Source organism: Oratosquilla oratoria, chromosome 9, assembly GCF_046742065.1.
Source record: "Oratosquilla oratoria isolate Oo_2021 chromosome 9, ASM4674206v1, whole genome shotgun sequence".
Lineage (NCBI taxonomy): Eukaryota > Metazoa > Arthropoda > Malacostraca > Stomatopoda > Squillidae > Oratosquilla > Oratosquilla oratoria.
Genome location: NC_134785.1, coordinates 79,080,946 through 79,099,346, shown reverse-complemented (window position 1 = coordinate 79,099,346; position 18,401 = coordinate 79,080,946). Strand labels below are relative to the sequence as shown.

Below are 18,401 nucleotides of genomic sequence, written 5' to 3'. Positions count from 1 at the left end.
TATAATCAAGAATAGTATAGAGCCAAGGACAGTACCCTGTGGAATGCCACTTATCACTGCTTCTTCTCTTGATGCTATTCACTCCACATAGGTAATTTGTTTCCAATTTGTAAGGAATGACTGAATCCACTCCCTAAGCTTGCCCCTTATCCCTAGTGATTTGGTCTTTTAAATGAGGATCATATGGTCAACTTTATCATAGGCTTTTGAGAATCCTAGATATATTGCATAGACATTTTTGTTCTCTCCAATGGATTTTAGAATGAAATTGTGGAAGTCTATCAATTCTGTTAGGCATGAATGTTTGCTTCTAAAACCGTGTTGGAAGTCTCTTATTAATTGGTTTTTCTCTAGGAAATGTATAATATGGTTTTTTATGATTCTTTCAAAAATTTTAATGATATTTGAGGTGAGTGCTATTGGCCTGTAATTTTTCGGTTCCTTTTTGGATCCTCCTTTATGTATTGGAGTGACATTGGCAAGTTTGAATATTTCTGGTATTTCACCTGTTTCCATGGACTTTCTCCAGTGTAAGAAGGGGAGTTGATATTGTCTTTTTGCATTCTTTGAGAATGTAGGTGCCTATGCCGTCTGGACCAGGTGACGCTGATGTTTTCATATTGTCTATAGCCTTCTCTATATCTTCCTTTCTTATTTCTATGTCTTCTAATGTATCTTTATCTTGGACCAGAGTTTCTTCAGTTGTGTGGATATTAGTTGACGGGGTGCTCCAGGCCTTGACATACTGGGTCAAATTTGAAGGATGTCAGCCATTTCTTGTGGGGATGTGGTAGTATGTTGTCTATCTGCCCTAACTAGGGGTCCGATATTGTTCTTTAGTGTGGAGTTCTTTTTTGCATAATTAAAGAAAAATCTGGTATTGTTTTTTATTGTTTTTATGGCTTTTCTTTCACTGTCCATCCTTTCGGTTTCGTGAGATGTTTTTATTTTCTCTTCTAGATCACGTAGTTCTCTTTCAGCTCTATCTTTTTTTCTTATATAGCGTGGACTCCTTTTTGTGGTTGTTGGAGACTGATTTTCCAATTTTGGTTCTCCTCCTCATTAATGTCTTTCTGTATCTATGTTCTTTTGATAAATTTTTCCCTCTTGGTTGCTTCTTGGGTGTGATGGAGTAAATGATTTTCCTTTGGTGTTTTTCTATTATATTACAGCATTCCTGTGTGCCATGGTTCTTAAGTTCTTCATTCCAATTTATTCTTTCAAGGGTTTCATTGATTTTTACCCAGTTAGCCTTGTTTATGTTGATATCTGAGAATGGCATCCTTCTTTGTTTATGAGTCACTGGGTTTAGTAGGGATATATTTGTTTCTGTTATGAGTATATTGTGATCCGAGTGTATAGTTGGAGATATGTTTAGATCATTTAACATATTTGGGTTATTGGTTAGTATGAGGTCAAGGATGTTGTTGTTTCGTGTTGGAGTATGAACTTTTTGGGTTAAAAAGCGTTTCCATCATTTTGTTTACCATTTCTCCTTTGTTATGGTATTTTCCAGACTCCATGGTGCCATGGCTGCTCCATGTACAGTTTGGTAGGTTGAAATCACCTGTTATTATCACCTCCCTAGAGTGCTCTTTGATTTGAGAACAGTCTGTAATTTTACTGAGCATGTCCTTTATTTCTGAACTGGAGCTGTCTGGTGGGATGTAGATGGTGGCCATTATTATTCTCCTGTTTTCTACAGTAATTATGATTATTTCACATGCACCATTTGATTAGGAGAGTATGGTTTCAGAAGGGATGATTTCCAGGATGTACATTATAACATCTCCATGTGATCGTCCTTCTCTATCCGTTCTGTGGCAGCTGTATCCCTTTATTTGAATTTCGGAGTCCATAATCATTGGGGTTAAGTGAGTTTCTGTTAATGCTATTATTGCCAGCTCTCCCATAGTTAATGTTTTTTATAAATGGTATTTTGAATTGGTTACTATTGGGATATAAGCCTTGAATATTTATATAGATTATTGGAAGGTTGGGTGTAGTGGTAAGGGTCTCCCCCAATGATGTATTTGGTTGAGGCTGGGGGTTCCAAGTTGGGATTTGATTAATCCCGTTATGTACATCTTGGAGTTTTGGAGGTTTCTCATTTGTGCCTTAATTTCTTGAAACCCCAATATATAGTCATGAGGAATACTGGTTTCTTGATTTTCTCAAGTCAATGGTTGTGGTTGCATGATGTTTGTTTTGGGTTTGCAGGTTCCTTTGTGGCTTTGTCTGCCCATTGAACTTTTGTTCTTTTTGTGCCTTTCAGATGGGGGTATTTGCAGTTTAAGTTATAGCATTCTCTCTTTTGCCATAAAAATTTACAGATGCTTGGGTGTAGGAATTTTCATTCAGCACCTTTTCTACAACCTTGTTCATCAATTTCATCCCTCTTGAAGTATTTGCATAGGTAGGGGTGGTTGGATGGGCAGTCTGAACCATCTGCTCCTTATTTGCACATGCCTTTTTTGTAATGTCGGCATATGTTCTTTTTAGCTGGCTTTTTGTTTGTTTTTCAATTGGTGGTTAGCCCGATCATGTGTAGTATTAATGGTCTCCTTATTTTTAGGATTTGGACTAAGTTTCTCTTTTGAATCTAGAGGTGGGGTTGAGTTTAGTGTATGGTTTCTATTTGGGATTTTACATTGGGGAGTTGGGTTGGAGTCTATGTCCTTTGGTGAGTCTCTTAGTACTGAAATCTTGTTGGATAAACTTACTTTATTCTCCTGTGCTGTTGTTGATTGACTTAAGGCAATTACTTCCTCTGTTAGCATGCCCTGGTTTGCTATATGCATATCTGGGCTAAGCCTTGGTAGAAGTTGTTGTGTTTGGTTGGGGTTTGCAGTCTGCTCATGTTTTGATGTGTTTTTGTATAGCCCCTGTTAGGTTATGGTTTGTATGCTGTGGTAGGGCTTAGCTCAGTTTTGGTGGTGGGCTGGGTGTTTGTGTTTGTGGGATTGGTGTTTCCCCGTTTTCTTCTCTGGTTTGAGTTTGTGGGACTGATGGTGCACTGATTTCTGTGCTTTTGTGTGTTTTTATTTTTGAGAGAAATTTCTCTTGCCAAATCAGTGCATCTTCGGCCTCCTTTGTTTCATTTTTTGTGGGCTCGTTGTTTCGATATTTATGATCAAAACACCTCTTACACATGACTATTTTTTTTATTTTCATAAAGAATACTATTTGGTATAATGGGAACCCTAAGCAAAAATAATGGATCCATTTAGCACTTCTGCTGCACATAATGGTGTGTTTCATATCATCAGACATGTTACAAGTGTCACATGAGTTTGTTTTGATACTGTGTGGGTGGCCATCTTGATCTCTGTGTCGATCACTGTGATAATGACTTGTGTAATAGTTGTTGTTGTTGTCGTTCCCTAGACTGTCTGTCCGAGCAGTCCCGTCTCCCCAAGGAATGCCACAGCCGAAACTGGGTTTTCCCACAAATCCTTTATAGAGTGTATGTTGTGTTGTTTGCGTGCATGATTGTGTATAATGCAGTCTTCCATTATGTGTTGTATGGTATGGGGTGAAGTGTTACATCCTGGGCAGCTGTTCACAATGCGGTCAACCAGCCTCTTCTGGTAGCTTAGAAGTGCTGGGTGGTGGCCGCACCGCAGTCTGGCCAGGTGGACTCTGTCCTTTTGTGGGAGAGAGGATTCAGAAGGGTGGATGTTAGGGGGTCTGGCATGCAGCAGTGTGTTGTCTTTCAGTGTGTTAATGGAGCGGTGAGTGATATGGTTATGAATATGTTTCCAGAGGCTGGTATTTGGTGGTTGTGGAGGAAGAGAAGAGAGTATCTGTGTGTGATACAGGTCTTTGGGTGTTGTTTTAATGTTTCTTGGTGTGTGTGGGTGTTCTGCTATGTAGTGTAGCAGGTGTGATGTGTTTGTGGTGGCTGCAGCAAGTGTTTGTGTGCATCTCTTGTCGAGGTGGTCCTTGACTTTGAGGATTTTTGTTTCATGGTGTAAATGGTCTGTAGGTGTTGTATTTGTGCAGCCTGTAATTGTTTTTAGGGCTTTGTTTTGTATGATTTGAAGGGTGTTGTGGTGTGTCTCACTGAGATTAGGAGCCCATGCAGGACTCGCATAATTCATCACTGAGTGTATGCATTGTTTGTATATTGTTGTATTAGTTTCTTTGTTTTGTCCAAATGTTGTTCCAGTGATTGACTTAAGTGCGTTAAGTCTAGGTGTGCATTTGTTTTTTATGTTTGTGATGTGTTGTTTGAAAGACATGGATGTATCTTATGTTACACCACGAATTTTCGGTGTGTTTGTGTGTGGTATTAGAGTGTTGTTGATATAGAGATGAGGTATGTATTTGTGTTCTTTTGTCCAGTTGGTGAGAAGTGTTGCTGTAGATTTTGTTGGAGCTATTTTGAGTCTGTTTGTGATGAACCATGTGTTGAGTGTATCAAGGTATGGCTGGATTATTTCTGCAGCTTTGTCTGTTACGATGTGTGCATGTGATTATTATGTCGTCTGCGTAAGAAGAGATTTGTATTTCTGAGGTGTCTGATGTGGGTAAGTCATGCATGTATAGATTAAATAGTGTGGGGGATAGAACAGAGCCCTGTGGTACTCCATTCTTAATGTTTCTGATGTGCGATGGTTGGCCATTATATGACACGTAAGCATTCCTACCTGCCAGATAATTGGCCAGCCATCTTTTGGTGTTATTGTGCATGTCTGTGTTATATATTTTATTTGTTAGGTTGTGGTGGAGGATAGCATCAAAAGCTTTACTAATGTCTAATGTTATAAGAAGAGTTCTGTGGTGGGGCCTATCTGAATTGATGCCATCTAAAATTCTTTGTGTGAGGTTTATCAGAAGAGTGTTTGTGGAGTGTAGTGGCCTAAATCCGTGTTGTGGGTCAGCAAGGGGAATATGTGGTGTGACAAGTTTAAGTATTAGGCGTTCAATGACTTTAGAGGGGGTGCAGAGAAGTGTGATTGGGCGGTGTGATGTTGGGATTGTTGGGTCTTTGTTCGGTTTTGGAATGGTGATTATTTTACCATGCTTCCAGATGTCGGGTATAATGTTGTGTGAATAGCTGTAGTTTGCAATGTTTGTGAGTGCGTGTATACCTTGTGGTCCAATGTGTTTTAGGTGGATGTTACTTATGTTATCAGGGCCACAGGCGGATGAGTGCTTGAGATTATGTATTATGTGTTTTGTCTGACTGTCTATGAAGGGTGTATAGTCTGAGTCTGTGGGAAAGTCTTTCTTACGTCAAATAGTGCGTCGGTCGTCAGGGTGAGAAGTGAGATGGCATGTCTGTGCAAAATGATTTATGAGTGTGTTTGCTTGTTGTCTGTTTGAGGGTAGATTGTCTGTTGTTGTGATTATTGCTGCGTGAGAGCTTGTTGTGTTACTGTTGGATAGTGTAATGCTGTTGAGTGTTTTGTACAATTTGCTGGTGTTTGTTTTGTGATCAAGTGTATTGATAAAGTTTTGCCAATTTTGTGTTTTTTTTTTCAAGTATTTTATTGTCAATCACAGTGTTTAGTGTTTGTATTTGGTCTGCTATGTTTTGAGGGATAGGTGTGGGGGTATTGTGTTTAATGTGTCTCGTTGTCTGATGAGGCCTTGGATTTCTGGTGTGAAGTTGGGGTTGTGTGATTTTCTGTTGCCCCTAGGGATGTATCTCTTGTCTGCGTTTTGTATGATTGTATTAAAAGCGTGCACAGCATTGTTTATGTTTGTGATTGGTGTACTGTTAAGTGTTTCAAAATGTTGTTCTGTCTCTTCAGTAAAAGCTTCCCAGTTAGCTCTCTTGTAATTGGTGTATGTGTGTCTGTGGCCAACTGGGGTGCATCTTGTTTTGGTGGTGATGCTGATTGGAAGGTGGTCAGAACCAAGGGTTCCGACCACTCTCCATGATGTTGTTGGGGTTAGGCAGGGGTAGCAGAAGGTGATATCAGGAGAGGAGGGAGTGTAGAGGGCTTGGTGTGGGATATGTGTATGATTATGTGTGTTGTTCATGATAGTCAATGAGTCAAAGTGAGTCTGTATATCAAGCCCTCTGTCTGTGTCAGGGTTGTCGACATACCAGGCAGACGACTTGGCATTGAAGTCACCACCCATGATCATGTTGGGGATTGAGGTTAGTTGGCTAAATTGAGGTCTGAAGGTGTTTGGAACTGTGGGGGATGATTGTGGGGGAATGTACATGTTAACTATTGTCAGTGTTGATTTGTTGCCTGTGTGGATTCGAATGGATTGGATTTCTGTAGTGTTATCTGTGGTAGTGAGGAGAATTTTGGTTGTGGCACTTGTGTCCACAAAATAGATGGAGTGGTGGATCAGGGTGATGAGTCCACCGCCATTGCTGTCGGTCCAGTCATGTCTGATGGTGGTGTAATTATGAAATGATGGTGTTTTGTGTGAGTGTCTTAGTTTTGTTTCTTGTATAATCACAATGTGTATGTTGTGTTGTTTAAGAAAGTGTTCGAGTTCATGTTTTTTTGTGTTAATACCATCTATGTTGTGTTGTAATATGTTGATGTTGTGTGTTCTGTATGTGTTGTATGTTGCCGTTTGGGGTTGAGGTTGGGGTGTTAATGGGGATGAGGTTGGGGTGTTAATGGGGAAGGTATAGGATCTGGGTTAGAGTGGGGAAAAGGAGAGATTGGGGACAAAGGAAGGGGAGTACTGATTGGGGATAAGGGCAAAGGGAAATTGGGAGTGGGTAAGGGTTGCTGGCTGTGGTTGGGGAGGTGGGAGTGGGGTTACTGGAGGGCAGGTAGAACATGTCCAAGTGTTTATGTATTGGTTTGTGTCAGCAAGTGTTGTACAAGTGAGGTGGGCCCAGTTTTTGCACATATTGCACTGAACTGAGCCCTTTGTCTGTCTGCTCGAAGTAATGGGTTTAGAGCATGTTGGGCATGTGTATTTTGTGGTGGGCCCAGGATTGCTCTCTACATCTACGGCTAAAAGTAGAAGAAGGGGGGTGATCGCCAGAAAATCACCCCACAGTGCAGAAAAAATGTAATATTGCATGTTGAGAAAAAGGATAGTGGTACTCCCCAAGGCAGGCGTAGCTCCTCTTGGGGATCAGTGCCACCTGCGTAGAGCCGGTGGCCAGGGCTGGTTGCCGCCGTTTGGCCCCCAACTCTTGGGGTTGGGGGGTGGTCCCACGACGTAGACGCTGTGGCTCCAGGACCTATGTAATAGTTGTTAATAAAGAATTTCAATTCACTTCACTATTTCATCACTATGATTTCAATTTACAGATTTGCTTATTGTTTTTTTGTGTGGGAATTGTTTGGATTATATCGGTAAATCTTACAAATTTGTAAGAAAATAGAGCCCACATGCACATATGTACACTTGACCTGACCTCACACATTTCTGCCCCGTACAGTGCTGTTGACACAATCATTCCTTCATATAACCTCCTCTTAGGATCCATTCCCAGATGTCTATTTCTCATTACACGTTTTAATCCTCAAAGGCATTTATTCGCTTCTCTCAATCTACATTCTACCTCCACCCCACTCCTCCCTTTCCTGCCACATTCACACCCAAGTATCTAAAACTATCCACTTCCTCCAGTATCTCTCCCTTAATGCTCACTTCCAGCCTACTGTCACTCCCCTTGTACATCTCATCACCTTACATTTGCCCACACTTATCTTCGGCTTCCTTCTTTCACACACCTTCTCAAAATGTCACTACCTCAATCCCTCCTCTGATCCTGCTACAAGCACAGTGTCATCAGCAAACAACAACTGGCTTATTTCCCACTTTTCTCTATTTTCTTTAACCATCTCCAACACCTGACCCACCACCCTTGCATTCACCTCTCGCACCACCCCATCCATGTATAGATTGAACAGCCAGGACAACATAACACATCCCTGACAAAGTCCCACCTTTACCTCAAACCATTCACTCTCTCCATTTTTAATTCTAACACAAGCTTTACTACTCTCCTATAAATTCGACTGCTCTCAACAGCTTTCCTCCTATCCCATATATCTGCAGTACCTCCCACAGTGCCTTCCTGTCTATCCTGTCGTAAGCCTTTTCGAAATCCATAAAAGCTCAAAAAACATCCTTACCTTTTCCTATAGCTTTCTCACATATCTGTCTTACCACAAAATTCTGATCTACACAACCCCTACCTGTCCTAAAACCACACTGTTCCTCACCAATTACTCCCTCTGTTCCTCTCCTAATCCTCTCAATCAAGACCCTCCCAATTACACTTAACAAGCTGATCCCTCTAAAACTACTACACTCACACTTATCCCCTTTCCCTTGTAAAGTGGAATTATACAGGCACTCTACCCTCTCTTAAACAAACATTAAATAACCTCACCAGCCAGTCCACCATAACTATACCTCCTTCTTCAGACATTCTGCAATGCATTCATCCAACCCAGGTGCCTTACCTGCTCTCATCATCTTAACAGCTGCTTTCACTTCATCTTTCCCTATTTCTCCTCCATTTTCCTCACTCATCACTCTCATTTTCTTAGCGCTTCCCACTGCAACTACCTTTCCCTCCCCATCCTCCTTCACATTTAGCAACTTCCTAAAATAATCTACCCACCTTCCTCTCACTGCCTTCTCTTCCATTATCATTTCACCATCTGCACCTTTTACCTTTTCTTCTCTACTTGATTCGCCTCCTCTTCCTCTCTTAATTTCTTTCCAAAATATCTTTTTATTACTTTCAAAATTTTCTGTCATACTCTTGCCCCATTTCACATTTGCTCTCCTCTTTGTTTCCTTTATCTTATGCTTAACTTCCCTTCTCTTTACTTTGTACCTCTCATACGATTCCCTCGTCCTAATTTGTAGCCAATCTATGAAAGCCTGCTTCTTCTCTTCTGCACCCTTCTTTGCTTCCTCATTCCACCACTCACCACCCTTCTATTTCCGCTTATCCTTCTTGTTCCACACACCATCTTTGCACACCTTATGACTCCCTCCTTGAACCATCCCCATTCCTCCTCCACTCCTATTTCTACTCTATCCTTCACTCCCTCCCACTCTTCTTTCAGCTTCTTATACTCCTTCTTTCCTTTCTCATTTAAGCAGTTCACTCTAAGTACCTCCCTACCTTCTGCCCTTTTCCTCTTTCTTCACCTATTCTCCACTCTCAATTTACCTTCCACCAAAAAATGATGTGATATTCCCCCACTCTCTCCCCTTAGAACATGTACATCCTTAACTCTTCCTACCATACTCATGGTCACCACTATATAGTCCAGACAGACATTAAAAAAAAAAAAAAAAAAAAAACAGGATGAGGAAGATAGGGAGTGCATTAAATCATGGAATATATGAATTACAAATTACACTGCTGTGGGGGAGTGCGTAGTTATGGAATTATTGGATTAGGGAGTGAATTGATCATGAAGTGATTAGATTAGGGAGTGAATAGATTGAGAAGTACATAGGTTACAAGATTTTGATGTTACAGGGGTGTGTTGACCAACAGCGTCATACATGGCCAGGTTGTAGACCAAAAACTATAAAAAATTAGCTGTATTGATTGTGACCTATAGCATCCCCTCATTTTGACTGGTAATGGTTCTTTACTTTAATGGATGGAGAAGAACTGTGGTGGGTGGAAATTGAGTGTTAAACATAGGCAGAAGTTGATGAGGTGGCCAGAGGTTAGATGTAGTAATTGTATCCTGTAAATATTGAATAAATGCCCCTTTCAAATCTATAAATAGTTCATTGGTTTGGAGATAGTTATTTATATAAAAATGTATATATTATGTACATATTCTTTTGTAAAAGAAATAGATGAATATGCTGGATGAATGGACACCTAGGAGCCATGAATGTTGGAGGGAGTGAGAAGTGTATACTCATAAGTTTGGTTTACTAAGTGTAGAATGTAATACTCCATTAAATATTGTTTATGTATTGGTTATCTACACAGTTCCTGATATAGGTGTAATTTTGATAAGGGATAGTAATTAACAGGGTATTTTTCTAACCACCCAATGTATAATAATTCATGTGGACAGTTAGTAGATAGAATTCCAATGCCCCACAGGGAATAGGAAGGGGAGTGAAATCTGTGCATAACTATCCTATCGAATCAGGAAGGCTGGTGCCAGCTATCTATTTATATTCTTTTTTCCTTTCATTGCTGGAAATGAATCATATATTTAAGTTTCTTGAAATATTTTTTGTTTCCAGTCCTGGAGATAGAATTAGCATGAACAACAACAAAAAAATTTCCAGTGAATATCCCTGGGCAAATTGGGATGCTATACAAATTACTTGACCACTGATAATGAAATAACTACCTCCAATTCAATCATACCCTCGGACCAAGGATATTAATTTGATTAATTGTGGGGCTCAGTTTCGGGCCTTTACAGAGTGAATAGGGATTTGAGCAAGAGGGGGATGTCTGTTGAGCAGGAAAGGGAGAGGGCAGGGTAAAGATGTGAATGGAGAATGGTTTTGCGTAGATGATATTTTGATGCAGTTTAAAGGGAATTCTTCCTGTCTTCTCTATTTTCTGCATGAGAGGATGATGAGGGAAGGTCACTGTGTAAAGGAAGTGGCCCTGCTGTGGATGTACTGTGTCTTGCTACAGAATGGGGAAGTAAGACGAGATTGGGATGACCCTTCATCCACAAAAAGCTTAGATGAGAGGGAAAAAATGGATGGGGATGGGGATGAAATGGGTGGGAGTGAGTTTGTGCCTTGACTGGCTACCTCCCTTATAAGAGGGAAGAGGCCCTTGATATATAGAATAGATATAGCAGGAGAATGTTTTGCTCATAGAACATTCTGTATTTAAGAAACATGAAGCTACTAGTAGATAATTTAATTCTAAAAATGTTGCTCCACTGCCATAGCTGTAGTATACATTATGTAAGGCTTAGGTTGTTTGAATATAAATGTTTGATTATTCCTATATTTTTTCATGCAGTTTTATCATTGTTACAGGTGACTATTGCCCTGCCCTACAGGATTAATGATCAAAGACAACTTTTGTATTTAGCTGAATCTCCTGAAACTAAAGGCCCCATGAGATGCAACTCACCACCTATTAATTCTCTCAACTTAACAGTGAGTTTATCTTTTACTGTGAGTCCTAGAGGGAAAACATGCTCACACCTACTCACAGCATTGTGGAATATAGTATATTATGTCCTTTCACCATTGCATTATGCAAATGTGTACACTAAAGAGTTACATGGACTTAATTGTAGGATATTCTATCAAATTTCAACTATATCAGGCAATGCTCCTCCATCAAAATTTTCAGTACTCGTATGAGTAAAACAACAAGGTCCAATTACCTTGTTGCCTGGTACCCTGATTCACCTGGCTTGTATTATGATGAGATCATAATTGTTCTTGGACCATACCTGAGACATATACAGTACCATACTATGACAAGCAAAACAAAGGTGGAAACCAGTTTTGAACATCAAACATTGTTATACTAAGCTAAACCTGTCAAGGACAAAAGGGGAGGTCAGAACAGTTATGAGTGAACGCAGATTTGGATGGTATTACTCATGGAGTCTGGTACCTCAATAGGCTAGTTGTACATAAAATCAAGGCTGTTCTTGGTCCATAGCTGAAACATATATTAATCCTTGACTTTTTTTTTAAAGCAACTTTACTATCTGACTACTTAATAGATATAGGTAGCGAGTTCCATAGTTGAACACCTGTGAAGTGAAAGCTCTTTTTGATGAAGGAACCTGCATGAGTTACAATAAAAGACCCTTGACTGTTCTGGGTTCAGTTCTCAGCAGATAACGTAAAATTACAGCTCACATATGAAGGAGCAGAATTATGAATGACATTGTAAACATGATTTAGTTTCAGCTGCTGGACATGATATTTTACAGGTAGCATTCATACTTTGCTAAATTCTTTTATACCAATATGACTATGTTGAGGTAAATTTAGCATGAATCTAATTATCTTATTTTGTGCAACCTGTAGCTGAGATTGGTTTTTCTGCTCAGACTACTGTACCAAGAGCTACAAGCATAATTAAAGTGATGCTGTATCAGGGCTGAGACCAGAAGGTTCTTTGTTTCCATATCAAAATTTCTGGCTTTTCTGTACAAAAGTTTAACTTTATGTGAACACTTGGATACAATCTTATCCATTAAGGCATTCCCTGAGAGGGACTGATCTAAGGGTATTCCAAGATAAATTACCTCTTGTTTTGACTGCAAGACATTAATCCCACATCTGACCTGTACACCTTGGTGTTTCCTGAGGTTGGGTTTTGATACAAAGACAATACTTTCCAGATAGGTAAATGTGTAGTGGAGTGGAAGGAGGTTTCTTCAAGGTTAATGTGGATGAAGGTGAAACTGGGAAAGGAGATGTGGGCTTTTGTAAGTGCATATGGGCCTGGTAGTGAGAAGAGTGTAGAAGAAAGGGAGGCTTTTTGTATAGATTTAAATGAGTGCATACAGGGATTAGGGAGAAACGTCAATGTAGTGGCACTGGGAGGCCTTAATGCTAGGGTAGGAAATGAACAAGTTGTTGGAGTGGTTGGGAAATGTGAAGTTCCAGGAAAGAATGTTAGTGGAGAGTTGATAGTGATGTGTCTAGAGAGTTGATGATAGCAAATACAGTGTTTCAGAAGAAAGTCAAGCATAAGTACACATGGGAGAGGGTGGTGGATGGAAGGGTGGTAGATAGAGCATTAATGGACTATGTAGTGGTAGATAGGAGTATAATAGGAAGAGTTAAGGATGTACATGTTCTAAAGGGAGAGAGTGGGGGAATATCAGATCATTTTTTGGTGGAAGGTAAGTTGAGAGTGGAGGATAGATGGAGAAAGAGGAAAAGGACAAAAGGTAGGAAGGAAAAGGAGAAGGAGTGCAAGAAGAAGCTGAGAGAGGAGTGGGAGGGAGTGAAGGATAGAGTAGAAATAGGAGTGGACAAAGAGTGGGAGGGAGTGAAGGATAGAGTGGAAATAGGAGTGGACGAGGAATGGGGATGGTTCAAGGAGGGAGTCGCAAAGTGTAAAAAGATGGTGTGTGGAACAAGAAGGATAGGAGGAAATAAAAGGAAGGGTAGTGAGTGGTGGGATGAGGAAACAAAGAAGGTTGTAGAAGAGAAGAAGCGAGCTTTCACAGATTGGTTACAAAATAGGAGAGAGTCATATGAGAGGTACAAAGAAAAGAGAAGAGAAGTAAAGCACAAGGTAAAGGAGGCAAAGAGGAGAGCAGATGTGAAATGGGGTAAGAGTATGACAGAAAATTTTGAAAGTAATAAAAAGATGGTTTGGAAAGAAATTAAGAGAGGAAGAGGAAGCAAATCAAGTAGAGAAGAAAAGGTAAAAAGTGCAGATGGAGAGATGATAATGGAAGAGAAGGCAGTAAGAGGAAGATGGACAGAGTATTTTAGGAAATTGCTAAATGTGAAGGAGGATAGGGAGGGAAAGATAGTTGCAGTGGGAAGTGCCAAGAAAATGACCGTGATGAGGAAAATGGAGGAGAAATAAGGAAGGATGAAGTGAAGGCAGCTGTTAAGATGATGAGAACAGGTAAGGCACCTGGTCTGGATGGATGCCATGCAGAATGTCTAAAAAAAAGGAGGTACAGTGATGGTGGACTGGCTGGTGAGGTACACCAAAAGTTATCTATCTGTCACCTGAGTAGGCTTCATTTACCTGTACAAGTTGTTTGTGACCTGTGAGGTAGGACTTGAACCAGCCAATATTCGCCACTTCTAATGCCTCAAGTTTTTTTAATAAGATATCATGGTCCACTGTGTCAAATGCCTTTTGTGGATTCAACAAAACTAAACCCATGTACTAACCTATGTCGCATTCCTGTTTTATCAGATTGTAAAGGTATATCGCTGGTGTCTGTTGAGTAGTTTAATCTAAAACCAGATTGCATGGCGTATAGTAGATTACATTTCCTGAGGTAGGTATCTAACTGATTGTATATGATACGTTCCAAAACTTTGGAAATAATACCTAGAATTGATGCCGGCCTGTAGTTTCCTGCCTCAGTTCTTGCATTTTTCTTATAAAGAGGTGTTACTCGAGCCCTTTTCATGTTGTTTGGGATAAGTTCTGAACTATGTGAGTTATTGGAAGAGTTATATTTAAGAAGTACATGAGACTTACCTGTGGTCAAGTTGACATGTACTTGTGATTTTGGAAGTCAAATCACCTCTGCCGTAGTGGAGATTTCACATGAGATGTCGCTGTAGTGCTCCAGCCATCAGATTTTGTAGCAATGAACACCCACATGACCCAAACTAACAATTTTCCAATCATAACTAAGTTATGTACACGAAATAAAAAGAAAAAGGGGTGGGAAGTGGAGGGCATGTGAAATCTCCACTACGGCAGAGGTGATTTGACTCCCAAAATCACAAGTACACATCAACTTGACTACAGGTAAGTCTCATGCACTTCTTAATTTTACCTCGTCAAATCACCTTCTGCCACGTGGAGCATTTCATATGAGGCTTTGAAGCCATGTGGGTGTCGTGCCTGTACACTTTGACCTTGCATAAGAACTGTAATAATGGGTCGAAAAGCCAGTGATTCCACAACTGTAATTATTATTGTACTAAGCATTGTCTTAATCCACCGTGCAATGATGTCCTTCGTGACAGACTTGTGTGGCATAATGTAGCTAAGTAGTAATCTATCCTTATCTTGGGAAAGGCCCCGTCTGAGTTCTTCCGTTCTTGTTAGGTAATGCTGTAATGTTACACATACACATAAACTAGCGTCCCTGGAGTAAGCTTGAAACTTCACTGCATGGACATTAAACTTGGGCCTGCACTACTTAATGTTACCCTGTAATTGAACTAAATTATAATCTTGCTCCATGTGAATTCCATATGTAATCAACAGATGCAATGTTTGAACTTTAGCAGCTTGGGTCAGTACCATTAACATAATGAGTTTAAATGTCAAATCCTTAAGGGTCAGAGTGTGCAATGGATACTGGTACATAGATTTCAATTTCTTTAGAATTGGCTAAACGTTCCATGTTTCCGTGAACCTAGGTAAGGGTGGTCTCAGAATAAATATCCCTTTCATGAATCTGTTGACCAATGGGTGATTACCAGCTCTGCAGCCATCTACAGCAATGCCTAGAGACGAGATAGCACTTCTTGCTGTATTGATGGTTTCATAACCCACGTTCCTGGTTTCCAAGAGGCCAGGATGATGTCCGCACCTGCCTTAGAAATTCCTCTGTCTCGCAAGTGCTGCCTGATAGTAGGCACGCCATCAGTTGTGTGTGGCGCACAATTGGGTGCTCCTCCCCTGAAGATGGGTGCTTTGGCGCAGTGAATTAGTATGCTGCGCATAGGGGAAACGTAGCTATGGGTGCCCTCTTACTGCATTACATAACATAAACAAACGCGTGAGGGGAAGAAATCACTGAGTATTTGGTGCTACGTTTATTTGATGTTAGGAAAGAAGGCTTTCTCCTTTACAAGAGGCATTTTCCTCTTCACATTAAAGGTGTTGCCATTGAAACTTTGGGAACAGAAGAAATTTTTAGAGGAGATGAAAACTGCAACATAGAAAGGTGCTAGTTACTAACAGCTACAAGCTAAAACGTAAGAGTATAAAAAAAAATTACAAAGAATCTGAACATGAAATACGAGCAGCTTAAGACTAAATTCACTATGACATACAGATAATGTAATATAACAGATCTTCTAGAACTAATTTCGGCTCAAAAGACTTACTGAGTTGGCCGCGAAGGGAGGGTGATAGCACCTTGGGTTTTAGGCTCAAACTGAGCACCTAGACGTGAATCGTGACGTCACAAATGGCAACAGGCTTTTACACACCTTCTTAATTCTAATTCTTAAAGTGAGCATCGTACAAATAATGAGATGTTATCTTGCAACACAGCTTGCAGACAACTAACAAATGTAGGATTTCGAACAGAAGAGGTCTCTGCTCGAAATACACTTAAAATTAAAGCATTACAAAAAACAAAACTGAAACCCCTTCCAAGGGGAAACGAGCCTTACAACAAAAAATATGTAAACATGGAGATACACGGAATTATAAAAAGGCCCCGTTACTGCTCGTAACGGCACACTCCCTTTCTAATTTTCTAGGGGGAAATTACAAAATCTATTGACACAACAGCACAAGCTCCGAAATAGGTCTTACATATTCATGAGCCTTGTTGTTTACCAAAACTCTTGAACTTTCCTGACTAAATCATCTTTGCTAGGAAAAACCTTACAATACCCAAAGGCCACTGACCTTGGGGGCTCTCTTGATTTTTGAGCAGTACTACATCATCCACCTTTACATTTGGAGAGGAATTAACCCACTTTTTTCTGGGTTGCAGAGAGGAAAGATACTCTTTCTTCCATCTCTTCCAGAATTCCTCAGCAAGGTGATGTACATGCTTCCATTGTGCCCTGTAGATTTCCCTAATATCTATCTCTTCAGGAAGAGTTACAGGAATATCAGTTTTCTGAGTGAGAAGGATATAGATGGAGACAAAACGAAAGGACTACTAGGGTCCGATGAAACAGGAACTAAAGGTCTGGAATTCACGATTTTACATACCTCCGCAAAGAAGGTTACTAGCACCTCATGTGTCAATGCCTTGGGTTGATGGTTAGTCAGTATTACATTCATGATGTTGCGTACCATCCCAACCATACGCTCCCATGCTCCACCCATGTGAGAAGCATGAGGTGGATTAAACAACCAAGTGCAACCTTGACTTGACAGAAAACTATTGACATCACCACCTTCATCGGTAATGGCAAGCAAGTTCAGTGCTTTGACGGCACCTACAAAGTTCGTGCCTCTGTCAGAACGCATCAGTTTAACTGGGCCACGAATACAGATGAATCTCTTTAAGGCATTAATGAAGGAAGAAGTACTCAATTCTTCTACAGTCTCTATATGGATAGCTCTGGAAACAAGACAGGTGAACAGAACGCCCCATCTTTTGCTTTCGAGGAAGGAACTTCTAGTGCGCCGTGTTTTTATATGCCAAGGGCCAAAGAGGTCAACTCCTACATAAGAAAATGGCGGACTGGGAGTAAGTCTGTCAACGGGCAAGTCTCCCATCTTCTGAACACATACCCTACCTCTTACCCAATTACAGGTGACGCATTTAGAAATGACCTTAGAGATGGTACGTTTTCCTCCCAGAATCCAGAAACCACCCGTACGGATGGCTCCTTCTGTAATCACTCTACCTTGGTGGTGCACTGTCTCATGGTAGTGGCGGATCAACAATAAGCCTAAGTGGGATTCCTTTGGAATAATAATAGGCTTTGCAAGCGTACCAAGTACATCGCTGCCTCGACTCAACCTGCCTCCTACACGAAGTAGGCCTTTCTGGTCTAAATAAGGAGACAGAGGAGCAATGGGACTGGTAGGAGATAAACAAACTTCACCTTGCAATTTAGTCATGGCAGACGAGAAATAATCCCTTTGATATATCTGAACAATGAGATCAGATGCTTGTTCTAGCTGATTGGGTGACTTATGTTTGTTGCACATATGCCAACCTGAACAACACTTGGTACCTTGTTTGAAGGAACGGGCTATATGCTTAAAGGTCAGATATCAACAGATATACCATTCGCTAAAAATCATTGTATTGCTCGAAAAAGTACTTTTTAAAAGCATACAAATAAAGTTTTTACCTGTTACAGAAGAATTTATTCAGAAAATTCACTTTTAATTTCGCCTCACATACCACTTTTCCGAAGTCGAGATGTTCTTGTCGATTTGTAATTAGTACCAGTAATCGCCGCTAGGTGAACCGGCGGTGACGTCACAGTTGCCAAACAATCGGACAAAGAGACACACGCTGTACTTCAGCTCAGTCATTCCAATCGAGTTATTCATCTTCATGTTCGTTTTTAATCCAAATTTGTTCGCAAAAATGGCTCATTGTGCATTCCAATTCGGAAGGATAGTATGTATGGTGGAAGAAGAAGAGGAAGAGGAGTTTGATATCGCCGAACATCGCATTGTAAAGCCTTACCAGTTCGAACCGATAATAGGACAGCCCGTTTCTTTGTCGGAATACAGTGCAAGTGAAGATGAAGAAAGTGGTGAACAAAATAGCGAAGAAGAAGGGGAAATCGATTTGTCAGATTCAGAACCCGAGACCACGGGGGAGGAGACGGAATTCGACGGCGACGTTGATTTAGACGGTGCCGAGAATCAAGATGGGCCTACCACCCCTCCTAGACGCAAACGCAAAAGATCTGACCAGTCTCATAGGATTGGGAATACCAACTGGTAAGAAATTCAGTGCATTATTCCTTATTTAGGCTATCATTGCAAGCATGGGATGGGGTCCTTTGTTTTTAAGTAGACGATTTAGGCCCCTATTTCGATTGTAGTCCAGGCCTACATGATGGTATAAGCCTACCAATAAATTTTTGCTCTTTTTTCC

The 18,401-nt window shown here is 40.5% G+C and overlaps 1 protein-coding gene across 2 annotated transcripts in view; it reads left to right on the top strand.

Moving 5' to 3' along the window:
- The window catches only part of LOC143028637 (integrin alpha-IIb-like), a 641,228-nt gene that overhangs the window by 483,904 nt on the left and 138,923 nt on the right, over positions 1-18,401 (top strand). For both annotated transcript variants that reach the window (XM_076191051.1, XM_076191050.1), the window contains exon 20: positions 10,942-11,064. In XM_076191051.1, the coding sequence (XP_076047166.1) occupies positions 10,942-11,064 (123 nt within the window). The remainder of the gene's footprint in view (positions 1-10,941; positions 11,065-18,401) is intronic.